The sequence below is a fragment of the Apiospora marii genome (genome assembly GCF_038362585.1).
Source record: "Apiospora marii strain CBS 49790 chromosome Unknown utg000015l_segment0_segment0, whole genome shotgun sequence".
Taxonomy (NCBI): domain Eukaryota; kingdom Fungi; phylum Ascomycota; class Sordariomycetes; order Amphisphaeriales; family Apiosporaceae; genus Apiospora; species Apiospora marii.
Genome location: NW_027117386.1, coordinates 306,764 through 333,534, shown reverse-complemented (window position 1 = coordinate 333,534; position 26,771 = coordinate 306,764). Strand labels below are relative to the sequence as shown.

Below are 26,771 nucleotides of genomic sequence, written 5' to 3'. Positions count from 1 at the left end.
ACTGTGAAGTTCATGAACGGTGTTTGACTCTAGTCCGCTTGGACGACCGCCTTCGAGTTCCCATGGAAACCCACCGGGGTTCTTTGCCCGTGGCATACGCGTTTTGAAACTTTATGGAGTTCCGGAGCAACTTTTTCGTACTGATGCGAAGTCCACGAGGGCATGGAAGAGCCCCGCGTGTACTCTGGCTCTTGTGGAATCGTGGATGACTTAAGAGACAGCTCCAGTGTCGGTGAAGGAAGGCTATGAGATCAACTTAAAGCAACTGACGAGGCTCCGAAGAGCGGGGAAGAGGGCTGTGGAGGATGAAAGATCGCAAGCTTTGCACTTGGAAATCAGTCAGACTAATCAAGTGATATTCGAATGTCACGCCATGCCTCTTCTGACTATTTGACTCCCCAAGAGACCCCTGGTTTTCCCTTCCACCACTTCCAGTCTGCTGGTTACAAGCCGCACGGCACTTGTCAACTAGCAGCGACTTGAAGCTAAGTGACGGAGGTCTAGCCGTGGCATTGGTTGGGCTCCGAGAAGAGTGATGTGTGCTGTTGAAGACGAAGTGAGGTGGGGCTTGCTTAACCATAATGACGATTCTTGAAAAGTGTCCGCAGCCCAGCGTGTTGCAAGGGTACAAAAGGGCGCGCGGAGCGGTCGCCGCCTTCGACGCCGCCGCTCTTGCCGGACGTTAAAGTTCACGGATCCGGGCGCATGGCGGGCTGCCACGATGCTGGTGCCCGGCTCCGGCCCCGAGGCTGGTAGTTAGGGGAGGAGGCGGAGAGGATGCTCCGGAACCGGGCTCTGATGGGTTCGAACCCGCGGTGCAGTGTCCGAGGTTTTTGAGGGGGTGCTGGAGGGCGATGTGAGTGGCGAGTAACCAGAGATCCTGAGGTGGACCTGTGGCTATCCAAAGCTAGAGTCGATGAAGGTGTAGCATGCGGCAACAGCTCAGTGGCTGCACACTCACCCACAAAGCTCCAACACTGTGGGACATGGTAAGTGGCCTCGAAATGGACAGCTACAAGGCGGACATCAAGTCTCGACTGTGAAGATCCTATAGATGGTTCTTTCGCGCACAGAGTTCCTGATGTTGTAGATCGAGGGTCGATTCGTTCCCACACCCCTTGCGTGCATGAGATTCCGCAGACAGCGATTTTCAGGGGTAACGTGGGTCTAACCTTGAGAGCAAAGCGCGTGGCCCCAACAAGACGTAGCAATGTTAAATGTGAAACTTGTTATTGCCGGTCTGCCGCGAGCAGCGCCCGGTGCGGGCCTGGTATACGACGCCGTCGCAGCGCGGGCCGGCGTGGTCGGTGCACAGATCCACGAAGTCCCCCAGCGACGCCGTCTCCTGCCCGCCAGCCGCGAGCCGCGAGCCGCGAGCCGCACAGCTGAGACTCAGGCTGCTTCTACAATCTCTCCTTCTTGGACTCTCTCTAGTTCTTGACAGTCTTCACCTGGCTCTACGTGACTGGACTCGGAGACGTCTTCTTAGTAGAAGATGCAGGACGCGAATCGGCAGGATCTCGCCGCTACATACTATTACATAGTTATCATAATCCACGAGATGGGATCGAGGCTGCCCCCGCAACTTCATCATGCGTGAGCGTGGATGCGTTGTCCGCAAGCCCCAAAGCTTCGACGCCGTCTTGTGCTGAAGGAATCCCAGCTCAGAGTGCTCATTCCGTCCTGAAGATGGTCAACTTCGTCCTGTATATCGGCGTTGGGAGGCTCCAAGAGTCTCAAGAAGCATGCAGTCGCCACCGATACGAAATCAACAGATGGTGAACAAACACGGCGAGGACGTCAACCGTGCCGCCCGCGGCGGTGGAGCGAAGATTCACATGAAGTGATGGTACTGGACGGGAACTGAGGGAGAGCCCCGCAAAGGGGTATGGTAATCCGAGACCGGGCGAAGAGTCGTGGGAAAGGGGCAGTTGCCGCCAATGCTGTCTTGAACATGGCTGAGGAACCAGTCCGCCGGCTCCTTTTTGGCGTTCTTGGGTTTGAAGTCGACGCAATTCCGTCTCGGGAGTGGCACATCGCCTCGTGTCGTCCTACCGGGAATCCGAGGTCCTACCGGGAATCCGAGGCAGCATCTTCAGACTCAAAGGTCCCGAGCTTCGAAATAGGTACTGACTAAACCATCTTCTGAGAGCCCTATAGTGGCATCTCTTATCGTTCCCTACACTGTCAGCGATTTGGGATGCACCGACGAGCCACCAGTACAATGAAAGCCGTTGCAGCTGACTGGACACGATCCAGTGCGCAATGATGCTGCGGAAGGAGCGGCTTGGAGCATCAGGGCCGGCGCCATTGCTGAAACGTTTCACGAAGATACGAGCTCGTCTTTTGAATGTGTCACCGCGGTTGCAGGTCCAGGAGGTGCCGGGCCTGCCGGCACGGTTGAAGCGCGCCCACCGCAGGAACAAGCCAAAAGAGCCGTTCTGCGCGCCCGACAGGACCACCTAGTTGGTCGTGGCGATAGAGGACGGAGAAGGAGCTGGGGAGGGCATGAAAGGCGTCCCTCTGAGCCGCGTCCGGCAACCTCTGGAATAGGGATTCGACAATACTGTTCTGCCGCTGGATGGGGTCGTCGGTCATGTGGCGAATGTATAGTGGTCCGGCATTCGGGTTCCATGGGTGAGGAACGTTTGCAAGGCGGGCGCCAACGGCGGCGATCCCTTCCGGAGCATCTCGTGTTGTACAACGAACATCCATCAGCTGTCATCTCCGAGGGGTTCGGTACGCGGATGCTGCTCCTGTACAGTAGAAGAACATGCTGGACATGATAGCGCCCCTCCACAAGATCGTTTTGCCAACCGTGGAGACGAGAGTGCTTTCCGGGAAGAACCGCGACGGCGATAGAGCTTGGCAATGGATGGCAGAGAGCGACGATTTCAACAAGAAAGGAAGGAAACACGAAGGTCATACTACTGGTGTACACTCGTGCGAACGTTTGCTGCGTCGATGAGTCCAACAACGTGCCTAATGTTGATCATGAATGCGAAGTCCACTACTACATGCTAACTGAAACATACTCCGTCGTGAGCGGGAGTCTTGACCCTTCCATACCCCTTCTACACGAGTACATGTGCAGCGCTATGCAGGGCCGAACTGGCGTCCCTTGGGAACAGGCATCGGCGATTTGACAACAGAGAGTTGTGCCATCTGCCCACTGTTACCAACCCCTGATCACCTGACAGAGCGTGGCCATGGTCACGAAAGCATCCCCGCTCAGAACTTTCACGAACATCTGGCTAACTATCAGCAAATTGTCAGCAAGAGAACAAAGTCTTCAACTGTCGATCGACCCCCGAGAAGCGTCCGGGAACACCCACCTGCAAGAATGCGCGGCTGCAGCGCGCACTTGACCACGTTAGCGAGGCCGTTACCGTCGCCGCCGCCGTCGTAGGCGAGGGTCTGGTCGGACGAGAAGGCCCAGCGGTTGCCATCTTGGGGCGTCTGGGAGAAGACGAGGACGAACCGCTGCTGCTTCGCTTGGCCGTATTTGCCCGACCCGAAGGAAGCGCTCGCCGTCCAGACGCAAGCATGCAGTACCGCGGGCGGCAAGTAGGAAGACATGTTGTTACTCGACGGGGCAGCGCCTGACCTTCGAAATGATATACCTTTGGATAACTAACCTTTTAAATAACTGAGCTTCGAGATGACTGATCTTTGACTGACTTCTAGATGACGGATCTTTAGCTGACCTTCGAGATGACGGATCTTTGACTGACCTTCCAGATGATGGAGTTTGACATGATGAACAACATTAGCCAACATGGGAGCAAACCGCAGCAAGCAGAGCAGATCACGACTGCTGGTTATGACTGCTGGTGCGCTGCTAGCCCCGAAGCGGTATTAACAGTGGGCCCCCTGTCCCCCAGTACCTTAAATCAACGACAACTTCAGGACGGGATAACGTACCAACCAGGCCTCGATGCCCGACGGCAATGAGACCATTCGCATCGCCGGATTGCGCGCTTCCAATGAATGGTGGTCGCGACCGGATTGTCCACGGTTTCCTAAATAGATTCAGCCCTTTGGTGGTAAATAGATTCAGCACCCTGTCATGTTAGCGCCATTTCCTTTCCCTTAACATTTCTAAATAGATTCAACCCTGAATCCTTTTATACTAGGTGTTACGGCGGCTAGGTCGTCTACAGCTCAACCTGGGTGCAGGTTGCAGGTTCTCCACACCACCACGGCGGTGGTGCTTGACTGGATCAAGGTATTCGGTCCCCTTTCTCCTTCCCGCACCGGCATCAGCCGACTGAACACCCCTTATCAGGACCACGTCTTCTTGAGTGACGAGAGGCTTCTGGAGGGATGGACGTTTTGAACTTCGCGCAGCAGTGTGTCAAAAATTCCCTGATGGAGAAGCAAGTGACGCAGAGAGCAACCAGCAAAGTGACATGTCACCCGTGAAAGGGTTCCCGCACCTCCTTCGACATTGAGTGAGAGTTCCAGATTGCTACTTGAGAACTAGCAGACCATGACTGACGAATGCACTGTGGTGCCTTTCGGCAACTCCTTGTTGTGTGAGGGTGGAAGCGGAGCAGATGCAATTGAACCAGCCTGCTCATTCCCAACGACGACATCATACCATCGTCTAGTGGCTCTTAGTAGAGTGTCTCCTCACTCAGAGATCCACACCCCTTTTCCAGCTCCAATGCTTGTTGACCGGAGCAATGGTGGGCTCATAAAAAGCGCGCAAGGAAACGGCACGTCCTGTGCCACGGCTCTGTACCAAGCCGCCAGCCAAGTGCACCAACACCACCCGAGCGGGGAAAGGGACGAATATGTGAAGTAGTCCACTTCCTACTTACTGTAGTCTACCCGGCAGCGGCCCGGCACCTGTGCATGCTCTCCCGCTGGAAAGGTCGCGGATACTTCATGTCGACTTGGTCATATCGCTCACATCGCCGGAGAAGCTGTCATCTCCAGTCAAGCTCGTAGACCCCGTGCAGTCCTAGTGCACCTGTTCAAGCACTACTCACTAGCCCCTTATCCGTATGCTGCATCGCCGGGTCATGATTCCGCGGTGCCATGTATCGGCCGAGTACTCAGCTCCGATCAAGTGCATAGCCCGGCCACTGGTTGGTTTCGTGGGAGGATCGAAGAGGCCGTATCCACTCTGCAAGGTTTCCATGCTGTCGCCATAGATATCCGTCGCCAACAATGCCGTTGAAACCAGCATCTTCCAACGTGTTCACCAGTGTATGCGGGACGACCACTCAGTTGTTGACAGGTTCTAAGGGGCGCGCGCGAGCTTTAGGCTGAGCAGCTCCGGTCTAGCCGCAAGCAGAGGTCTGTCGTCTGCCCACTTCGTCTTCTGACCCCGGCGAGAACTGTACCCATCAACGTCATGGTCCCTGTCCCTGTATGCTGCTAACTAACATCAAAGGCTCGCTAATCCACGGCATCCTAGTGGCCTAGGTACAGGAGAAGCACATAGATATGTCGAGAATGAGATGCCACTACAAGTATCAACCTCCGAGAAAGCCAATGCAACCTCGGCGGGGAATGGACACTGCAGTCGACGACCAATCATCACATGGATATCAACACACGAGTAGAACTGATGAAAGAGGGGCATGCCCGCCAGTGGTGCTGTGGTCGAAGAAGGCCCTGCAGCTTCAGGCTTCGAGGCGGGGCGGTCAGCAAATCGGCTCTTGAAAGAGCAAACACGGCGTATGGCGAGTTTGTACCAGAGCCAGCTGCCTGCTGCAACTCAAGGCAGGTCACCGGTGCTCCTTCGTGTAGATAAGAACGGACTGTTTTCCTGTAAGATTGAAAAAAACCTTGCCATTCATCTATACCCCCCTGATATCCGAATGAGAATAGTGTTGGCCCCCCCGGCCGTTGGGTGCGAAACACAGCGTGGAGCTGGCCATCTTGAGGCCCACTCGTGGCTGAGAAGTCAGAGTCAAGTCTAGACTGATAGCCTCTCCAGCACTCAGCGAAGCTCCCTGCATCAGCGGGATACCCAGCTCAAAGCTGTTTGGCTGGGAAACCTGCCGACCCCCCCCCCCCCTCTAGTCCATCGTTCCCGCGAGACACGCTACATAGTGAAGCACTTTGCTCACAACGGGAACAAGACGGATACTAACACTGGTGGTTGATGGTGGTGCGGTGAGCTTGCTACTTTATGTACGTTTGGGTCACCAACAAGCCATGATCATTACACATATAATGCCGTCAGGAACCTCCTGGCTGACAGGAGCCATAGTGGGAACTGAGCCTTGGATGATGCGGGAGTCGACGTCCTCGCTGGTGATGGGGGTGTTGAGGTTGGAGCTGGCAGAGTAATATGGAGTATCGCGGTATCGAATGCTGTATGTGGTCATGCTTGGACATTGCTTCCTACATGCAGATATGGCCTTCGTGAAATCGTGGGGCAACATCGGCTTCTCGTTGACACTACTGTATCTACTGAACTTAACTCATCTGACGGTCTCAACATCGTTCCAACGCGCGGTTCTAACGTCCTGCCCCGGGCATCTATCACAAGCGGAGATTCTGCAAGGCCGTTTGCATCGGTGAGACACTGTTGAACTTGAGAGAGCGTGCGATGGTGTATAAAGTGCTGTCTTAAAAGAAGAGAATCTACAAAAGAGAGCAGCAGTGCTGTGCTGCTTATATGTACACAAGGAGATATCTAGCTAAGCGCGCTAGCCGGTATGGGGCTCGTACCCCTGTCACTGCAACAGACACCCAGCCCCTTTTCATCTCGACTCGGGACAAAGCAAAGCAGCCAGGGCGTTTGCACCATACTTGCCTGTACGGGTGTCCCCTTTGGCTATGGCATCTTGAACCCAGGCCATGCTGACTCCCGCATTCGATGTTAGACGGTTCGTAACCAGTCAGAGGAAGAGAAGGGGGGGGGGGAGCCAAGTGATCAGTCTGTATCAATTGTGATAGAACGTGGTGGTGCGGGCGAGGTTTGTAAGATCGTCTTGAGGCCCTTTAGGCCCCGGAGATTGGGGAATGTGTTGGAGAAGAAGATGGATTGGAAAAAGATGGCGGAAAAAAGTTTGAAGTTGGGCTTAGTTAATGACTTCCTAGTGCGCGAGCGTTGTAAGATCCTCTCGAAGTTTCTGCCCGAGCCAGGAGATTGCGAAAGTTGTTGGGGAAAGGATGGAATGTTGAAGAGAGAGGGAAAGAGAAGTTTGGAATTGAGAAGATGGAGGGGGAAGTTTGAAGTTGGGCTGCCCATCCGCAAGGGAAGGCGCGCAACTGCCCTCCCGCGAAGGCAGTCGCGTGACTTCCCGGTACGTGCGACTTTTACAAGATGCCTCTCTTATTGAAGGCCCTGCCTAATTTTGGATATTAGGAAAAGATGGCGGAAGAAGTTTTAAAATAGGTTCCCCATTCACGCGAGAAATGCAGAGCTAAGTCAATTGGACACACTTGCCGTGGCTTGCGCCGTTTGACTTGATAACCACACGAATTCCATCCATGGCATCCACTTGACCTCGCCGGACTGTGACTATTGCTTGGGCAATCGGACTTGGCTGCTTCACCTAGGCCATGCTTCCCTTGCTCATTTGAACTACTCTAGAATTTCTCTACTAGCGGGCCCAATTGTCACACTACGAGGTGCGGCGCCATGACGAATGCATTCCCTGTCGACCACTTGGACGTTGCTCAGTTGGAATTGCAGTAGTCGCGGAATTGAGAAGATGCATCCAACATGACGAAGCTCTCCGTAGCAACTCAAGGCCCGGCCAGATCAAAACACATCACTCCTTGCAAAGGGAGCTGTATCACTGCTTGCATAACACTCAATGTCACGGCTCAAGAAGTGACGGAGACGAGACAGCCACATTGTACCCTTCGCCAACTACACAATAATGAGGAGAGTCACGTCTTGATCAAATATCAAACAGATTGGAATTTCAAATAAAAAGCTGGTATCTCAAATATGTACAGTAAAACAAATCCGGCCCCTAGTGAATGACGGGCCACCCGTTGTCGTAGCGGATCAGGTTGAGGCCGATCTGGGCGGTGCCGGCGTCGTTGTAATAGTGGTAGGCGAGGACGTCGCCGTCGACGTCGGAGAAGACGGCGTTGTGGCCGGGGCCGTGGACGGAGCCGTGGCTGGACATCATCTGGGTGCCGCCGCCCTTCATCATGTCGACGCCGGCCTTGTCGACAAAGGGGCCGGTGGGGGCGGTGGAGCGGCCGACCATGATGCGGTAGGTGCTCTGGGCGCCCTGGCAGCACTTGTCGAAGGAGACCCAGAGGTAGTAGAAGTTGCCGTTGCGGGTGATGAAGGGGGCCTCGACGGCGCCGCCGACGTTGCTGGGGCGCGAGGCCAGGCTGATCAGGGGGTTGCTGTCGCCGCGCTTGCCGGTGGCCGGGTCGAGGGCGACCATCTTGATGCCGGACCAGAAGGAGCCAAAGGACAGCCACCAGCGGCCCTGGGCGTCGACGACGAGGTTGGGGTCGATGGCGTTGAAGCCGCTGTTGGCGTTGGACTCGACGACGACGCCGTGGTCCGTCCAGGAGCCCGAGGCGCCCGTGGGGCTGGTGGCCAGGAAGATGGCCGACTTGGTGGTGCCGAAGCTCGAGGCCGAGTAGTACATGTAGTACTGGTTGTTGTGGAACGACAGGTCGGGGGCCCAGAGGTTCTTCTCGCCGCCCGTGAAGGGTGTGGTCCAAGGCGCGCCGTTGGGGAAGGCGGCGCCGGCGTCGCGCCAGACGGTGCGGTCGGTCGACGTCTTCAAGCCCACGTTGTCGGCAGTAAAGGCGGCCAGGTATCCGCCGTCGGGCTTCTTGATGACGGTGGGATCGTGCCAGAAGGTGTCGCCGCTGACGGGGCCCGGGCCGACATTCTGGCGGCTCTCCAGCAGGGGTGCGAAAGACGGATGGGCGGCGGCGGCTCCGCCAAGTACGCTCCAGACGACGGAGCGGAGGAAAAGCATGGTGATAGCGAGTGGTGTTGAGAACGAGTGGATGGTGGATGGAAAGAGTGCGACGGGCGTTGGTGGTGATGGGAATGAAGAAGCATGGTGGCAATGGGCACGATCTTATACAACAGCGTGCTGGCGCTTCGTTGCAACTCGAGGCGGACGTTGCGGTCCACCTGGTGTTTCGGCATTGACTGCAAGGGGCAACGGCGGGGCTTGGTCCTGCCGGGTAAAAGCGCATTTCCACCAATCGCAACCGACGCTGGCGCTAGTCTCCGAACGGCGTCAGGGATTGAGGGCAATTGTGGCACCCGGGCACGGTTCACTCGGTCCAAGCCGCCAACCCCGTCCTGAGTTTCATCCATTGGACCCGAATTCCTGGTTGCGCCTCGATGTGCTGCCAGATCCGAGATAAATCATGTAGAGAGTCTCCAGGCCGAGGCAATGCACTGGCTCCCATCTTGGCGGGAGCTCCTTTTCGCTCACCTGCCCAATGTGACATCGGACCCAAGACCTTGTCGGCGATCACCCACTTCTTCAGGAGCATGTCCTTGTGATTTCAGAAATCTTCAGATGAACATCCGGTCATCCCTGTCGCGTCGTTGCATCCAGCCCCGCATATCTTCAACCAAGTCGAGCGCAGTGGAGCTCTCACTTCCTCCTTTTCAGCCTCAACCTTGACCTTCGACATTGACTCAACAAGTTGATCAAGTGCGCATGAGAGGATGCACCATGAACAAGCAATGCTCATGGATGACTTGATAGAGATACCTCACTGCCGCAGGAGACGAGTCCGAGAAGCAAATGTCCTCATGTCGAAAAGACGATGGATTCTCTGCATGCGGGAACCAGATGTCATTCCTCTGCCCATCTCTTTCAATCACTGCTTCTAGTACGCGTACCATGCACGAGCAGTGAGCTGCCAAGCAAAGATACTTCAAAGCATCTGAAGGAAGCTCGTCACTGCAGTTCATCATGGCTAACACCTCTGCATTCAACGGTGCTGCATTGCTCAACGTCAAGGATACAGCTCATGATGTTTAACTCACTGGGATGAGACTTGGTGATACATCATGACTACCAACAAGCAGACCTGCATCACTGATGATTGTCAAACGCCGTGATACTTGCTGCATCATCAGTGCAGCACATCCACCTATTTAAAAAGTGGCTTCTCTGAGAATCTAATGAACATCCAACAGACCCAACACAAGCAGCATTGATAAGTGAAATAGATCGCCAAACAACCACTGGGAAACATCGCAGCAACATACTTTGCCAACATCAACATGTCTTTCTACTATCCTTACGGAGACTACCAGCCGCGCGGCATCCAGGACCACTACACCAGCAACCTATTTGTCACGCCGATGGACTACCAGGGCAGCGCCCATGGCTTCCACCACCACGCATACAATCCGTCCTTTGGCTGGCCTGTCCAGTACCAAGCCGGATATCCCGGCCCGGAGGTGCAGCTGCCTTGGCAATATCAAACTTACCCGGAGCCCCTGGAGAACCGAGGGGTGCCCTACTACCCGTGTTTTGATCGTGGGATCTGGTAAGGCGTTGGTTCAGGGGCTGGGAGTAGTACGATTGTGAAGCTCTACTAGGAACGAAACGAAAGTGTGGAGGATGCAATGTATAGGTAGCAGCCACTAGAGGTCCTGATATATCAACACACAATATTTGCATCAAGCTCTTTGGCCTTGACAACGGTATGCAGTGTTTCTCTTACTTCAACATCGTTGGAACAAGTCATCCGGGGACAATTCGGTTTGCAGCCAGTAAACATTGCGAGATTACGGCCAACCATGAAGATTACGCGACTGTCAAAAGATCACACCCTCCAATATCAAGCATTCGATCCCTTGAAATTCCACTGCCCCCTTGCGTAGTTCCACGTCCAAGACTAATTCCCACATCTGTCCCATGAATCTGACTTTCGTATTATTGGCGCCGGCGTCAGGCGAGCATGCAATTCGAATGTCAATCATACACCCACACCTCACCCTCGCCGCGTAGCCACCTCTACAACTGCTCTCCTTCTTGGTAATGCAAGGTCGCCTTGGATGCCGAGGTATGCGTTACCGGTTCGAGACGGGAGGCCGCAGCCACTGATGTAATGAGCACCGTCATTTCGCATGAATCTGGACCTGGATGACCCCTACGGCAGCAAGCGGATGGTAGATGCAGCAGTGTTCTTGACGAAGCGGAACCTTGTTGGGGAAACCAATGAAATATCCCGAATTTGCGCAGCGTGTCTCACCTTTCCGTGTCAAGGCGTGCTTGAGCCGTGTCTAGCTGAGCATCATCTCCACTTGAGCTGTCACGAGGGACCGTGTATGACGTCTAATATCTTCAAGGGCACCTGGCTGCCTGGATGAGGGTCGGATATTTCCTTTGCAAGTATCACTGTTTGGAAACGGGGGGTCCCTGGTATGTCAGTACTGGTATATGTGTGGTGTATTCCGCATCAGTTACTTCTGGGTTCTGACAAGTCGAGAAATTCCACCTGCGCCCCGTAAACCGAACACCGCAACGATGCATTCCCATCAGTTCATGCCAGAAGCCAAAGCCCTGCTCCAGGACATTGGCACGCGACTGGGAGACGGGCCATTTGGTACCTTCTCCCCGTCGATATACGACAGTGCTTGGCTGGCACGGGTCCGCCAGCCGGAAAACAAGTCCCAATGGATGTTTCCTCAGTGCTTCGGCTACTTACTCGAAACGCAGAACCACGAGGGTGGCTGGGCTGTCCATCTCACCGAGGTGGACAAGATTCTGAGCACCATGGCTGCCCTCTTGGCATTGAGAGATCACCAGACCCAATCGGGCGAGGATGGCGACAATGTCCTCTCGGATTTCCTGGGCGAGAGGATCACCAAGGCCCAACGGCTGCTTCATCTATGGCTTAGAGAATGGGACGTCGCCTCCGGCATGCATATTGGGTTCGAGATCTTGGTACCGGCTCTCCTTGAATCGTTGGAGAAAGACGCTGCTACCAAGTTTGACTTTCCCGGACGCGACCACCTCGTGCACTTGAACAAGAGGAAGTTCAGCAAGTTCCGCCCCGATATGCTGTACACTCCTCATCAGACCACCCTCGTCTTTTCCCTCTAAGCCCTCATCGGCAAGATCGACTTTGACCGCGTGTCCCACCATATCGACGAGTGGGGCTCCTTGATGGGCTCTCCTTCTGCCACGGCCGCTTATCTCATGCACTCCTCTGTCTGGAGCACCAAAGCAGAGATGTACCTGCAGACCGTGGTTTGGGAAGGCAGCGGAAAGAGCAGCGGTGGAGTCCCGTCGGTGTACCCCACGAGCTATACTGAGGTAGCATGGGTAAGTTGTCCACAGCCATGTCTCCTATTCCCGTGTACGCAACCTTGGTAGCTGGCGTATTTCTGGCGACCAGGTCACATCCACTTTACAGAGAGCCACCTCGTCCGCCGAAATCCTCGAGCTGCCCGAAGTAACCGAGATCCGCACCTTTCTTCAGTCGTTGTATGATTCCAACCATGGGATTATTGGTTTCGGTAAAAAAGTGATGCCAGAGTGTTTGATCTGAGTGTTTGACTTGCTCACACTGTTCGCAGATTCGGGCATATTGAAAGATTCCGACGACTCGGCCAAGTTGCTGCTGAGCTTGGCCCTGCTAGGCAGTCCGCAAAGTCCCGAGCGACTGGTTCAGGAGTTTGAGTCAGCCGAGAGTTTCCGCAGCTACCACCAGGAAACCAGTGGGTCACTTAGCGCCAACTGCAACGTGCTCGACGCCCTCCTCCACGCCCCCAGTCCAGCTGCCTATTCCAGTCAGATTGTCAAGCTCTGTCGATTCATCTGCCATGGGTTTCAGGTTGGACAGATCGAGGACAAATGGGTAAGTCATCAGGCCTAAGCCAACAGCAGAGCTGAGCCACGTGCTAATGTCATGACAGCACCTTTCCGAGAACTACTCTCGAGCCCTGGCAGCCGGCGCTTTTGTCAAGCTGCTCCAACTCTGGGGAGACGACGGGCTAGGGGACGGCTTTCCACCAGGCCTCGTGTCGGAGCAGATCCCGATCATCCTTGTCCAGATCTGTCCTAACGATGCAGACTCAGGAACAGAACGGTTCTTGGGTTCAAAACGGCGCCTCCAACGAGACCACTGGCTACAGTGTGCTCACGTTGAAATCAGTGGCCTCGCTTCCTTGGCTCGTGCAGTCACGCCCCCGGATTGACATGGCCATCCAGCGGGGATGCGACTACCTCATCCGCAACCAAAGTCGCTGGGAGGAGCTCGATCGTATTTGGGTGGGCAAAACCACGTACACCATGCCCATGACGTCTCGACGCTATATCATCGCCGCGCTTGTCGCGTCCTCTTCCTACGAGTGGTCAGAAAAGGTGCACAACCTGATCACATTGCCGCAGGACCGGCTCAAATCCATCGCCAAGTTCTTCTCCAGCATGCCCATGTTTGGCCAAGATGAGTTGTGGGTACTGGAAGCAGATGTTCTGTCGGGGTGGCTTTACCAGCCCCAACTGGCCCGTGCAATTGCTGGCATCTTCCCGCAACGTGACAAGGCTTGCAAGAAATACCTGGCGTACGTCCCCTTCACCTGGCTAGCCACAAACCGAAGACAGGAAAATCCACTATCTCCCAAGGACCTCTATGAAATGATGCTGGTGTCTCTCTGCACCTTCCAGCTGGATTAATTCATGGAGACTTGCTTCGACAACCGCCTGGGGCTTGAAGACAACAACGAAGCTAATATAATGTTGAAGGAACTTTGCGGCTTTGGCAACAGCCAACAGGATATAAATGGCGAAGGCAGACCACGCGAGACGAACGGAAACGGCAACAGCAACGGCAACGGCAACGGGAATGGGAACCCAAGCAACGGCATATTGACACTCCACTCGCAGAGCCAAGCGAGGGCCGTTCTGCAACGCTTCACCTCGTACATCCTAAGCCACCCAGCCGTCACGCAGGCACCCGATCATGTCCGTCAGCACCTCCATGCACAACTTGCCTCGTGCATGGCTGCACACATAGATCACCAAGAGGACAGCTGACGGTTCGCAGATCAACAACAACTGAAGCAACTTCGCAGCAACGGCTCCACAGTCCTCGCCGTCTTCGAGCCAGCCCAGCATCTGACATACCACGCCTGGGTGCAGGCGGTGGGAGCCAAGAAGGTCGAGGCGCCGTGGGTCTTTCTGTTCTTGTTGTCTCGCCGTCCCTGTCCTCGGCGAGCCGTTCTTCGTGGGCGCGCGCCAGAACTACCTGGCCAACGCGCTCAGTCAGCATCTCGCGGCTTACTGTCGACAGTACAATGACTACGGGTCGGTGACACGTGATCGGGATGAAGGTAACCTGAACAGCCTAGACTTCCCCGACTTCTCGGCGGGGCTGGATGATGATGCTCGACTACTACACCCGCAGCCCCGGGGCGAAACCGCCAAGAAGGCCGATTTCCTCGCCATTGCCGATTACGAGCGTGAGTCGGTCGACAATGTTATGGGCAAGCTGGGCGAGGAGCTGCGGCGTTGGTGGAAAGGAAAAGGAAAGTTCAAGGCGTTGAAGGCGTACGTGGACACGGCGGAACTATATCGTCAAATTTATGTTGTGAGGGACATCTCCAATCAGAAGATGGGACAAGTCAGCTGGGTCTCAAACTAGGCATGTCTTCTCTAGGAATCTCACAATAACAAATCGTATCCCATACCATTTATGCAATTCAAAGTCCCCTTGACCTTGAGGCACCAGATCTCGCCGTAATTGACTTGTGTTGCATTGGCTGCAAGTGCTAGACCCGGCTAGGCACCAGTACGGAATGGCTCCGACGTTGCTTAAACATTGTTGCTATCTACTTACTTAGGCGACGTCTGCATTAGGTGGCTTGCATGACACTAGGCGGGATCTGGCCTGCTGGCCCTCTGCTGGCCAATCGCAGCAAACCCCAGCCACGGTGGTAGCGCCAAATGACGCCAATAGCCCTTGTCAATCGCTGCTTACTCCCCTCATCCACAGTGGATCGTTGCTTTCAAGCACATATTTCTTCGCTTACTTTTTCTCTTTCCTTTGACGAATTACATCACCTGAAAAAATGGCGGAGCAAGATCCCGTCCTCAGGTTTTGGCAAACGACGAGGGAGCTGCTCCAAGCCTCGGCATCCAATAACCAGACAATCGACGATTTCGATCATGACACCTGGATCAAGCGCTATGAGAGTCTTGCACAGCAACTCGATAGCGGCGGCTCTCCCATGGCCGGAGCCAGCGAATGCCGGAAGACATCACAGGACGTCTTGATACGCCTGAAGCGCCTGGCGGAAAGCACATCCAGCACACAAGAAGGCGGCCTTCTATTCACGGAACAAGACACAGAGACTCTCGAGCGGCGGCTCTTGGACATACAGCAGCAGCACTTGGATATGGAATCCAAGTGAGTACATCACGTTGCGGCTCGAGTTGTCGTCTGGTAAGACTGATCCAGTAGCAGAACTGTATCCGATCTTGCCAACACGCTTTCGGGGGTGCAACTTGGCAGCCCAACCCCAGCAGCATCTGCCTCCACGCAAGAAGTGAAGGGAAATGCAGGACCCAAAGTTGAATTTGCAAGTTCCACCGTCCCCAGCTCACAGACGCCCTCTCGCGGCTTCAATCCAGGTGTTCTCCAGGACTTTATCCTCGAAAGCCTGAGCTTCAAGTCGATGGCCTTTCGCGAACAGGACATTGAGCAAGCCCACGGCACTTCTTTCGACTGGATCTTCAAGGACCAAGCCGACGACTCGCACCCCAGCTTTTCAAAGTGGCTCTCCACAACCGAGCTGGGAAACATATACTGGAGTAGGGCAAATCGCCCCTGTTCGGACAGAATATCTCTGCTAACGAATCAAAGTTACTGGGAAGCCCGGCTCGGGCAAGTCGACGCTGATTCGGTATCTGGCGGGACACAAGAGAACCCGGCGGATGCTGCACGCCTGGGCCGGGACGTCGCACGTCGAGCTGGCCGGCTTCTACTTTTGGACCAGCGGATCCCAAGAACAGCGGTCCCAGACCGGGCTTTTGCGGTCGCTCCTGTTCCAGCTGCTGTCGACGAAGCCGGAGCTCATTGCCACGGCCCTCCCGCATCTGTGGCAGAAACTCGCCGCCATGACCAGCAAAGAGCGCGTCGCCACCAAGATCGAGTGGTCTACACCCCGACCTTATGGCCGGCTTTTCTGCTTTTCTCCGCCATGGACTCTCGGACACAAAGCTCTGCCTCTTTGTGGACGGCCTGGACGAGTTTGAGGGCGACCACGAGGCCATCATCCACTTCTTCCGGGGCCTGGCCGAGGGCGACCACGGCGCCCAAATCAAGCTGTGCCTCTCCTCGAGGCCCTGGCCCGTGTTTGAGCGGGCGTTCGAGTACGCCGTGCCCAACCTGAAGCTGCAGGCCTCCAACTTCCAGGACATGATGCGGTACGCCATCGACAGGCTCAGCAGCAACGAGAATGTGCGCTCCGCCATGTGGGAGGAGATGGACCTGGCCCGCCAGCTGGTGCAGACGACGGTGGAAATGGCCAGCGGCGTCTTTCTCTGGGTACGACTGGCGGTGGGGGAGCTGATCGAGCGGTTCGATCATCCCGGAGTCAAGGTGGCCGACATGCGCCAGTGTGTCTGCGCCTTGCCGACCGAGCTGGACAGTCTGTTTGAAGTGCTCGTCTTCGACCACCAGTCTCGGGACAAGCAGGCAGAGACGTCGCGGCTGTTTCAGCTGGTGCGCGCCCGCGAGATTGTGGCCGGCTTCCTCCAGGACGACTCGGCCATGTCGCTGTCTCTCTGGGAGCTGGCGTTTGCCATCAACGGCGGCTGCGACGACACGGATGCACTGGAACGTGCCGTGCAGCAGGAGCCCGATACACGGGCCAGTCGGCGATGTGCCGACACTCGGTTCTGGGCCCTCAATCGCTCCGTCGGTCTTCTGGAAGTCCACAACAGGAGTGGACGTGGGCCGCGCCGGGGAGGGTCCAGCGTGGAAGAGCTCGCCCAGAACCGCGTCACCTATCTCCATCGGACCGTCCGCGACTGGGCCATTCTGTCCCCTGGCGATCAAGTATGGAATCGGCTTCGGCATGCAGGAGATGTTTCCGAGACAGACGTGTTCGACCCGCACCTCCGACTACTGCGGTCTTATATTCTGCAGATGAAGCATCCGCTCGAAGAGCCCGAACACCACCGCCGACTAGATGAGTGGTACCCGGGAATTGCCCTGGCGCTGACGCACGCGCGGTACGTGGAGCGCGACACGCAGAAACTCCAGGCGCGGCTCGTGGGCGAGGTAGAGAAGACCATCTCGTGGTACTGGGAGTCGCGGGGCCCCGAGAGGACAGACCACTGGGCACGCAACTCGTTCGGGACCTACGAGGAGCGGCACGGCAACCAGCTCATCCTAGCCCATGCCTATCTCGCTCTCTGCGCCCGGTTTGGCCTGCAACGGTACGTCATCGACACGCTGGATCAGATGGCCCTGGAGCTGCCAAAATCTTACTCTGCTAATTATGATGATGACTTGAACGCCGAATCCGACGATCTCCTGATCGAAGAGACCCCGCTACTTCACCGGGCCCTTGAGTTCCTCTGCTCACGCCAAAAGACCATCTACCCCCTTTCAAGTCTGTCATTTGTGCGCGCACTTCTCGATGCCTCGGAGAAGTACGCCTCCAACCCGAAGCTGTCCGGTCTCATCGGTGGGATGAACGCGCCATCGTGGTCGTCGCCGCTCTTGAAGAAAAAGCAGATCACCACGTGGATCATGGTGCTCCGACACCTCCGAGACGCCAAGCGCCGCGGCTGGATCGAGAGGTTCGACGTCGACCCGTCCGGGACAGAGAGATGGACCGCCATTGTCGAGTGCCTTGTCCAGCATGGCGGGGCCGACCGACATGCCGTGGTTCCCCGCGACGGCTGGGATCCGGCGACGAGTGCCGAGAAGGTGCTGGGCCGTGGAGGGCTGCTGGACGAGTATGCCGATTTCTGGGTGGAGGAGAGACTGGTGCCGCTGTTTGGCAATATCTCAGGGACTCCTCTAGACGCCCAAGTCGGGGGGCGTCCTGGGGATAAGCAGAGTCGGCTGGAGCACATTTTGGCGGCACCCACGTAGCACAGGAGGAACGAGAGATGGCAACGGGCATGACGGTTTGGCGCCGAGTTGCATTATGACACTGACAGCATGTACCTAGCGTTGAACTCACCGTGTTCTCAGTAGTGATGGCCCCTCGAAAGCATCAGCTAATCGCAAGTATGCGAGATTTTCAATTGACACCCACTGTGAACATCTCAATTGATGTCGCGACTCCCTCGGAGTGTCTGGCCATTTTGGGGTTTCTTGATTTTGCGATGCAACTGCTAATCCACATGTTCGCTGCAGTGTAGTGGACCCGCTACCGTCCAGTCGGGTCTCCCCAGGAAAAGGGATGCCCTCGCTTGGGTCGCACTCTTGCCCCATGCAGGAAACAGGTAAAAAACAGCATCACGAATGCGACTTTTGAAGTATATTGCCTCTCGCCGTCGCTGGAAATTACTTTGTTCCAGTCGCACAGGGTAGGATTCAGGACCTCAATACTGGGCAGCCTGCCTAGTCCGTGGCGTGGCGTCGCACGGTTGCTGAATCAGGACTGCGCAGGGTTTGAGGTGCTGTAGAACCAACTGACTGAGTGCACTGGGGGCCTAGACCAAAAAGGCAAATTGATCAATGCAAACCCTGAGCACCAAGTGAAAACATTGGACGGATCATAGCGATTCAAACTACCATACGACAATTGGATCCTGAGTATTATGGTATTTTATCGGCAATGGATAGTCTTGAGGCCAAAAAGTGTTGGACTTGAGCAATTGAGCCATCGCGAAATTGATGCAGACGGCAAGTGCATTTGGTGTGGGATGCCCAGCTCCCCAGCTTCCCCGCAATCCAGCACACTTCTTCATCTTGACATTTGACGTTGATGACAAGCTGCTGAACTTCACAGGCGCGGCTGCTTCGCTGGTTTGACGCGCAAAAATACTTTTACTTGCCGTCAATCCTGATTCGAGTCTATCCTACTCATATCGCGGCAGCATATCCAAGCCGCGCAGGAGGTAGGTTGACGTTTTTGCAAGGCGATGATGAAGGCGGCCTTGCTAACATCATGCCCTACCGAGATCCCCGCGCCTGGCTGCCATTTGCCATGTCTTGTCGCTCCCCTTTGGGATTTGCGATGCCTGCAACACGGCCAGCGACCGCAACCCAAACAAGAGATATGTACATACATGTAGTCAATATCTGTGGTGATTAGCACGATAGGATTTCTTCATGCCCGCCGGGGAATGTTTCAGCTGTGGTCCATTTTGAAAGCTAGTGATTAGCTAACCACGCTTACCACGTGGCCCTGCTTTCCGTCTGTGGTCTTTCTGCCCAGAATTGGCGCAACCACTGTGTGCTACCCCCGATTTCTCATCAACCGTACTCTCGGGGCAGTTGACGCCTCATCTTCAAGCGCATCATGCACTGGACGCATCGTATTCTTCGGCCAGTCCATAGAATCTCCCTTTGCTTTGAGCCCGGTCGATGATGAATCGAGTCATTTGCGGCATGCTTTCAGAATTGCTGGCCCAGAGCTGAATCCGGCAGTCTCCCCGGCATAGCTCCGTAGCATGCCTGGGCTCGCGGCATTTTTCCATCATGGCGCGAGAAACGATCTCATAGTAGCGTGCGCCTCGGGCATTGCTTGTTGGACTCGTATCTTGGTAGAAACCCATGTCTGTCTCTTGGTCTGTCAATTGCAGTCAAGACCTGGCGCGCCTAAGCTTAATACGCCTCGGACTGACACCCGCCGTGCGTGGACTTGGATATTTACGAGGGGCTAGATGCGTCACCGATCTTCTGGAAACCACTCGCAATCTCGTTGGTCATTAGGAGGTTGGAACACTGAGCGAATATTCCAAGCTCATCTAGAACCCAACGTATTTGGGCAGAGCCACATTCACCCAACTGATCGTGGCGGGCTGAACATAGAGTGCTAAAAAAGACTATCAAGAATGCTAGCCCGGGCTGGGCCTCAGACTATACTTGATAGCGCCTCCGCGGTTAGCGTGGTTCCTGGCTAGACCACGACTAGAAGCTATGTATTCCGACAATATAACTGTTCACCAATTCCGAATACCCCTTCTTTCTTGGCAACTCATTCACTCTTTTGATACACACTCGTTTCGAGGGTACCATCCGGTACAACCACCACACTCGTTCTCCGTCATGCGTCTCGCGTCTTTGGCCGCCCTCGTCTCCGGGGGTGCTGCCTCGGTCATCCCCGCAGCAGCCGTCGATCTTTTGGACCGTCGCCTCATCCAACCCAACGCTACCTTGCCTACTTTGCCTCCTGTCTCGTTGCCTTCCCTGATTCCCTTTCCATCGCCTTCGACCTGCGCCAGTTATGTCACAGTCACCGAGACTCCGGCGCTGCTGACGTTGACCGAGACGCGGTATGCCATCGTTACCTCGGAGACCGTCACCTCCACCCAGACCTCCCTCAGCGAGTCTACACTGGAGGCAACCAGAACTGCGACCATCACCCAGTTCGAGACCTCTTTCGTCACAGAGACAGCCACGACTGCCACAGAGACAGCCACCCGAGAGCCCGTCAAGGTACAGAAGAAGATTGTTCAGAAGAGGCAGAAGAAGCGCGACAGCTGCAAGAGACGCTCGTCTTCTAGCCAAGCCTCGGCCTCGCAGACCTCTTCTTTTGTGGACACCGTCTCCGCCTCGCAGACAGCTTCTGAAGATACCATCTCCGCGTCTCAGACTTCTTCTTCTATAGAGAACATCTCCGTCACCTCATCCTCCGCCGACGTCTGCACCGCCACGGTCACGGCCGCCGCCTTGAAGACCACCACAACCCTGACACTCACCGACAGCGCCACGGCTACCAACGTAGAGACCGTCACGTCCGTCATCGTGGCCACCATCACGACAACGGTCAGCACGACGGACTCGGAGACCACTGCGGTGCCCACGACCCTGTCCGTCACCGCCACGACGTTTGTGGCTCCCCCAGACCCCACTCGGGCCCCTCCGGCTCCCACCTTCTACCTGCGGGCCGATGCAGCGAGCGGGACCGTCGCCGACATCTATTTACGGATAACACCGGATCTCGGTGGTACTAACCGCGTCAGCTTTGTTTCAAATGACCAGGCGGGCGCATCGCTTTTCCGCTTGCAAGACGACGGCTCTGTCGTCTCGGTGTTGAACCCAGACCAGACCTTGCGCTACTTTTCCAGCAGCCTCTCCGCGGCCGTCTTCCAAGACGGACAGGGCCCGACAGCAGCGCAATGTCAGTTGAACGGAACCACCACCCCCGGAAGCACGGGATCCTTTGTGTGCCCGAACGGCTTCAGCGGCTTGTCTGCCTTTGGCGACGATCTTTACGGCAATGATAATCTGCTGTTCACTCAGTCGGGATTACAAGACGAGCGTTTCCCGCCTGTCCGTTTGCTGTATGTCATCCCGGGAGACTCGACTCCGACCACTCCTACCGCCAACTCTACCGTCACGACCCCGGCGCCGCCTCCTGCGACGCCCACCTTTGCTATCAGGGCAGCCGGCGGTGGAACCTACGATGGCCAGTATCTTAAAGCCATAGGCAGCGTCGAAGCCGGGAGTGTTAATAACGTTGTCTTCACCTCCGACCCGGGGTCCGCCATCGCCTTCACTCTGCAAGGCGCCACCTCGGTCGTCGTGGCGCTCCACCCCGAGCACGTCTTGAGCTACGAGCCCAGTACAGCTTCCTATGCCTATGTGAACGAGCCCATGGATGGCATGGCCCCGGCGGCTTGTCAGTTGACGGGCGACACCACCACCGTCGGAGCTGTGGGCGAGTTCGCCTGCCCCAACGGCGATAGCGGCCTTGCCGTCTTTTCTGTCGACCACGGCATTGATAATACCTTGATCTTCGATCAAATCGGCGATCTAGTTTTTGAACCTGTTGGGTTGGAATATGTTATCCTGGGCAACTCGGCCGCCACGACTCCGGTTGTCACAACTCTCCCTCCTCCTTAGCGGTCTCCTGCCTTTGTCCTGACGGCAGTGGGCGGCAGCGTTGATGGTTAGGTTATCCATGTTGATTCTTCCGACGCCCTCGCTTTTACCTCGAATGCGGCAGGCGCAGACTCTCTTTGAGCAAATGGCGCTGCAGTACACATTTGTATCTTGGAGCGATGTGTCACAGCGACAAGACCCAATGTCTCGATTACATTTAATAGCTTACTTGATAATACACTTTGTCAGCCATGGGTGCTTCTAAGATTACCAAACGGCTGCTGGTGACTGGGAGCTCTTCCAGCCCCAAAAGCCACAGCACAGCTCCATACAGCGTGGGGCAGTCCCCAAGGAGCCAAGTCCCCTTGCTCGAAAAGCAATGACCAATACATCGCGGCTAAAACAGTCTGCAATCTCCAATCAACTTGATCAAGACCAACATGTACCATGGCTAACGACTCCCATCCCCCCATTACCCCAGGCGACCATGAAGCCTACATGGAATACGCCCTGAACCGCGCCCGGCTTTCCCCGCCCGCCGCCACCAAGTTCTGCGTGGGCGCCGTCTTGGTAGACGCCGGAAAAAACCAGGTCTTGTCCACGGGGTACTCGCTGGAGCTGCCGGGCGACAGACCTGGTGACCCGGGCGCCACGCACGCCGAGCACTGCTGCTTCATCAAGATGGCCGACAGGCTCGGGGTGGCGGAGGCGGAGCTTGGCCACGTGCTGCCCGAAAATACGGTGCTGCACACGACCATGGAGCCTTGCAACGAGCGCTTAAGTGGGAACAGGACCTGCGTGGATCGGATCCTTGCGCTCAGGGACGTGTTGAAGACCGTCTACGTCGGCATCAAGGAACCGGAGACATTCATCGCAGACAATCAAGGCCAGGGGAGGCTGGAGGCGGCAGGCGTCACGGTGATTCAATTGAGAGGCATGGAAGACCGGGTCAGAAAAGTGTCGCTTGCTGGGCATCAGCTATGACGGCTGGGCAGTTGGGCGACCACTACTTTTCGCACTCTACAGGGCTGTTGGTTAGCGTGTCGACCCCTGCGGGCTGGCGGGCGGGGATCAAAAGCCGCCAGTCCCCCTAGCTGGAAGTTGACGTTGGCCCATCAATCAGCAGACTACACCATGAGCTCCCAAGTCCAAGTAGCAGAACAAGCCAGCTCCGAAAATGCGAATACTGAGACCGATCCTCAAGTCCTTTCAGGTATTTCCAGGCGACTTATATCTTGATCTCGCCATGCATTGCTGACCACGACAATTGCACAGCCCTGCCCACCGGGTGTCGCGTCCTTTCCACTCGAGCCCACGGCGCAAGCTTCTGGGCCCTGACCAGCAGGATTGAGGTAGAGCTGCACGATGGCACGCCGCAGTCCTTCTTCATCAAGGCAGTTTCGGGCGAGACGGGCAGGAAGATGGTCGAGGGGGAGTTTACCTCTATGAAGGCCATCCATACTCTGCTTCCCGACTTTGCGCCCGCGCCAATTGCCCACGGCACGTACGAGCTGGTTCCCGACACGCACTTCTTCTTGTGCGAGTTCCGCGACATGGTGGAAGACATGCCCGAGCCACGCAATTTCGCCACCCAATTGGCCGCTCTGCACCAAATTAGCCAGTCGCCCAATGGCAAGTTTGGTTTTCACACCACCACCTACAGCGGCAACTTGCCACAATTTACCGATTGGGAGGATAGCTGGGAGGTCTTCTTCACCAAGAACTTGAAGCAGGCCCTCGACTTGGAGCGGCAGGCCAAGGGGCCCGATCCCGAGCTCGACAGCATACTGCCAACCCTCTTCGACGTGGTCATTCCCCGCCTGTTGCGGCCGCTGGAGAGCAAAGGCCGGTCGGTGAAGCCGTGTCTGGTCCATGGAGATCTGTGGTATGCCAACTCCGGCATCGACGCCGCCACTGGGCAATGCCTCGTCTTTGATGCCTGCTGCTTCTATGCGCACAACGAGTGCGAGTAACGAACCGCTGCACCTGCTTCGGCTACAAGGTCTAACCTCTGTTCATATCAAGACGAATTTGGCCAGTGGATGCCAGACTGCAACAAGTTTGGGGCCGAATACCTCGCCGCCTACCAATCCCACGTCCCGATATCGGATCCCGCCGAAGACTACCAAGGGCGTCTAGACCTTTACAAACTGTGGGAATCTCTGTTGCTCAGTTGTATGGTCCTGCGGAAGCTCACACGCTGTACCAGGAGGTTCAATACCCATGTATCTGCATTGTTCAAGGAAGATGCCCATCTAAGGGTTCAGTAAGCAATGATCGCCATTTCCGCTCTTACTTTAGTTTCATGCTGACATTTTGATCCAGAATGCTGGGGGACATGCGGGACTTAGTGACAAGATATGGCTCTCAAATAGAGACCCCGCAGTCTCCAGATGGATATCAATATCAATAACAGAAGCTGCAACTGGTTTCGACTTTACATTCTCATATCTGCTTACATTCGCTTCACTATTATTGCTACCAGACCCCTAGTGACCCAGCTTCTTTGCTAGGGAATTGATGAAGCTGCATCGTTCTCCCAGCCTGTCCCGCTCGAGCTCCTTCTGCCCGTGTTGGTGCCACTCCCCCACCATGGCTTCGTATTTGGTGCTGTCGACCATGGGGTGCTGCCCACCTTCCATCTGCTCCGTGGCGATGGAACCTTCCTCTTCGGCAGACGTTCGCATGGACAATCGGTAGTTGCCGGTGCCCCATGGGCCTCCAATGAGCTGCAAGTTGGCCTCTCCTTTGTCACTGACGGCTGCTGGGAACGACTCGGGCCACGACGACGCCCCTCGGCCGTTCGGGTCGCCGGTATACGCAAAATTGACAAAGGACGCCAAGAAGCGGCCGGCCAGATCCAAGTTCTCGCTCGACAGCGTGCTCCGCGGGAACATGTTGTTGTAGAGGTAGTCGATGTCGCTGCCGTGGACGATGCCCAGCCAGGGCATGCCGGCGCCCCGGAACAGCGGCGTCACCATGCTCTGGTTCAGGTCGTACATGCGGACCCCTGGGAACGCCGGGTCCAGCACCCGGGACTGGCTCGTCATCTCGGCGCCAAAGTCGAGGGAGGAGCAGGTGTACAAGAGTTCGCGCAGGATCCGGGCGGCGCGGAAGTAGTGCACCGAGATGACGGGATCGTTTGCGCTCTTGCGGGCCTCGTAGATGGCGACCTCGGCGGCGAAGTCGGAGGCGGGATACAGGGCGAAGAGGGTGGCGTAGTCCTCGTCGGTGAGGGCATGGGCGAACTTCTTGATGGGCGTCTTGATGTCGTCTTGGGTCTTGAGGGTGGTGGGCAGGCCGGCGTTGGTGGCGCCGTCGTCGTGGGTCCAGCCAAAGACCATGGGGACGCCCTTGACGAACTTGCCGGCCTTGTACAGGGCCGACTGCCGGTCGGGCAGGAAATCGTCGTCCACCGAGGGAATGAAGGTGAAGAGACCGGCCGGCGGATGGTTCTGGATCGAGTAGGCCATGGCCGCGTCCGTCAGCCTCTCCACGGGCACCTCTCTCAGACACTTGAGGATGGCGCCTTCGTCCGACCGGCCACAGCCCAGCATGTTGGCCACGGCGCGCGTGTGGTCCTCGGTTACCTTGGAGGTCAGGTTCAAGGCGGTGCCGGGCGGGCCGGACATGCACCAGGCCTGGTTGAAGGGCACGCCTCGCTCCCCGCCGTACGCCATGAGATGCAGCGACGAGAACGTCCCGCCGGAACTGAGGCCAAACGCGGTGACGCGGTCGGGGTCCCCGCCGAAAGCAGCAATGTGATCCTTGACCCACTCGAAGCCGGCCCGCTGGTCGCGCATGCCCACGTTGAGCGACTTTTGGTCCTTGAGGAGGGGCAGGCGCGCAAAGCCGAAGATGGTGATGCGGTAGTTGAGGGTGACGTGGATGACGGGCTTGCCGATGCTGATCGACTCGGTCACCAGATGGAGGGGGTCGAAGAGGGCCTCCTGCGTGTGGCCTTTGACCACGCCGCCGCCCAAGACGTGCACCACGACGGGCAGTCTGTCCTCGGGCTTGGTGCCGGCGGGCCGGGTGATGCGCAGGTACAGGCAGTCTTCGCTCTGGTCCGGGGTGGCGCCAAAGTAGGGAGGGATGGCGCCGGGGATCTGAGGACAGGCGGGCGCCGCCGCCCGGGCATCGACAACCTTGCCTTTCGGGGGCGAGTATGGCTCCGGGGGTGCGAACCGTCGCGGTCCCGACGTGTCATGGGCGAACTTGACGCTGTTGAACTCCTCCACCGACGCTCTGGCCACTCCACGATACTCGACGCCCAGGCCGGCGACGGCGACGACGGGGTCACTGTGTGCCGACCTGACGACGGGCGCCGCCAAGGCCAAGAGGATTGCCGCACACCACGCCATTCTCCCCATGATGGAAAAAAAACAAGTTGCTCTGGTTTGGCAATGCACAGGAAAAACAAACGGTATTTATTGGGAGCACGAACTTCGCGCGTGAGGACTTATGGGCAATAGTTGGAGATTGTCGGTGGGGTCATGCCAATCGAAAGATGGACACCGCAGGGATGAAATTTGGACCGCATCCCTCTGCTGCCTGGCGGTTAATTGAACCGCAGAGATAAGGTGCGAGAAAAGCTCGAATACCACACCATATGTGACTAAGAGGCGCAGCAGCAGCATGATCAAAAACCAACGAGATTGACTCTGCATAAGCGACGTTTGGAGTGAAATGAAAGTAAGCACTAAGAATGATGGCAGCAAACGGCTTCTTTGGGGCCCGCTGCACTGCAGCAACCCACCGCAGCGTCCAATGCCCTCGTGTGTAACCTGGTTATCTCACGGGCCGGTTGGATAGACGACGATCAA

The 26,771-nt window shown here is 56.3% G+C and overlaps 11 protein-coding genes across 11 annotated transcripts; 7 read left to right on the top strand and 4 right to left on the bottom strand.

Annotated features, from left to right (window-relative positions):
- Positions 1–1,210: 1,210 nt before the first annotated feature.
- Positions 1,211–1,441, top strand: PG985_016452 (uncharacterized protein; the record flags this gene model as incomplete). The annotated part of the gene is made up of 1 exon (XM_066836218.1): positions 1,211–1,441. One exon carries the CDS (start codon positions 1,211–1,213, stop codon positions 1,439–1,441), a length of 231 nt encoding a protein of 76 aa, XP_066675969.1.
- Positions 1,442–2,355: 914 nt separating this feature from the next.
- On the bottom strand, positions 2,356–2,598 carry PG985_016451 (uncharacterized protein; the record flags this gene model as incomplete). The annotated part of the gene is made up of 1 exon (XM_066836217.1): positions 2,356–2,598. The coding sequence occupies one exon, from the start codon at positions 2,596–2,598 to the stop codon at positions 2,356–2,358; it is 243 nt and encodes an 80-aa protein (XP_066675968.1).
- A 577-nt stretch (positions 2,599–3,175) lies between these two features.
- On the bottom strand, positions 3,176–3,579 carry PG985_016450 (uncharacterized protein; the record flags this gene model as incomplete). The annotated part of the gene is made up of 2 exons (XM_066836216.1): positions 3,176–3,258; positions 3,336–3,579. The coding sequence occupies 2 exons, from the start codon at positions 3,577–3,579 to the stop codon at positions 3,176–3,178; spliced, it is 327 nt and encodes a 108-aa protein (XP_066675967.1).
- A 4,370-nt stretch (positions 3,580–7,949) lies between these two features.
- Positions 7,950–8,927, bottom strand: PG985_016449 (uncharacterized protein; the record flags this gene model as incomplete). Its single annotated transcript, XM_066836215.1, has 1 exon — positions 7,950–8,927. The coding sequence occupies one exon, from the start codon at positions 8,925–8,927 to the stop codon at positions 7,950–7,952; it is 978 nt and encodes a 325-aa protein (XP_066675966.1).
- Positions 8,928–10,201: 1,274 nt separating this feature from the next.
- On the top strand, positions 10,202–10,474 carry PG985_016448 (uncharacterized protein; the record flags this gene model as incomplete). Its single annotated transcript, XM_066836214.1, has 1 exon — positions 10,202–10,474. One exon carries the CDS (start codon positions 10,202–10,204, stop codon positions 10,472–10,474), a length of 273 nt encoding a protein of 90 aa, XP_066675965.1.
- Positions 10,475–11,453: 979 nt separating this feature from the next.
- Positions 11,454–14,574, top strand: PG985_016447 (terpene synthase family protein; the record flags this gene model as incomplete). The annotated part of the gene is made up of 9 exons (XM_066836213.1): positions 11,454–12,017; positions 12,048–12,254; positions 12,328–12,448; positions 12,509–12,789; positions 12,848–12,979; positions 13,011–13,577; positions 13,677–13,899; positions 13,978–14,090; positions 14,149–14,574. 9 exons carry the CDS (start codon positions 11,454–11,456, stop codon positions 14,572–14,574), a joined length of 2,634 nt encoding a protein of 877 aa, XP_066675964.1.
- A 427-nt stretch (positions 14,575–15,001) lies between these two features.
- Positions 15,002–18,039, top strand: PG985_016446 (uncharacterized protein; the record flags this gene model as incomplete). The annotated part of the gene is made up of 4 exons (XM_066836212.1): positions 15,002–15,339; positions 15,532–15,743; positions 15,796–16,067; positions 16,153–18,039. The coding sequence occupies 4 exons, from the start codon at positions 15,002–15,004 to the stop codon at positions 18,037–18,039; spliced, it is 2,709 nt and encodes a 902-aa protein (XP_066675963.1).
- A 2,127-nt stretch (positions 18,040–20,166) lies between these two features.
- Positions 20,167–21,966, top strand: PG985_016445 (uncharacterized protein; the record flags this gene model as incomplete). The annotated part of the gene is made up of 1 exon (XM_066836211.1): positions 20,167–21,966. One exon carries the CDS (start codon positions 20,167–20,169, stop codon positions 21,964–21,966), a length of 1,800 nt encoding a protein of 599 aa, XP_066675962.1.
- A 426-nt stretch (positions 21,967–22,392) lies between these two features.
- Positions 22,393–22,929, top strand: PG985_016444 (uncharacterized protein; the record flags this gene model as incomplete). The annotated part of the gene is made up of 1 exon (XM_066836210.1): positions 22,393–22,929. The coding sequence occupies one exon, from the start codon at positions 22,393–22,395 to the stop codon at positions 22,927–22,929; it is 537 nt and encodes a 178-aa protein (XP_066675961.1).
- Positions 22,930–23,079: 150 nt separating this feature from the next.
- PG985_016443 (Fructosamine kinase-domain-containing protein) lies at positions 23,080–24,358 on the top strand (the record flags this gene model as incomplete). The annotated part of the gene is made up of 4 exons (XM_066836209.1): positions 23,080–23,158; positions 23,221–23,908; positions 23,948–24,211; positions 24,271–24,358. The coding sequence occupies 4 exons, from the start codon at positions 23,080–23,082 to the stop codon at positions 24,356–24,358; spliced, it is 1,119 nt and encodes a 372-aa protein (XP_066675960.1).
- A 76-nt stretch (positions 24,359–24,434) lies between these two features.
- PG985_016442 (uncharacterized protein) lies at positions 24,435–26,318 on the bottom strand (the record flags this gene model as incomplete). The annotated part of the gene is made up of 1 exon (XM_066836208.1): positions 24,435–26,318. One exon carries the CDS (start codon positions 26,316–26,318, stop codon positions 24,435–24,437), a length of 1,884 nt encoding a protein of 627 aa, XP_066675959.1.
- Positions 26,319–26,771: the final 453 nt, after the last annotated feature.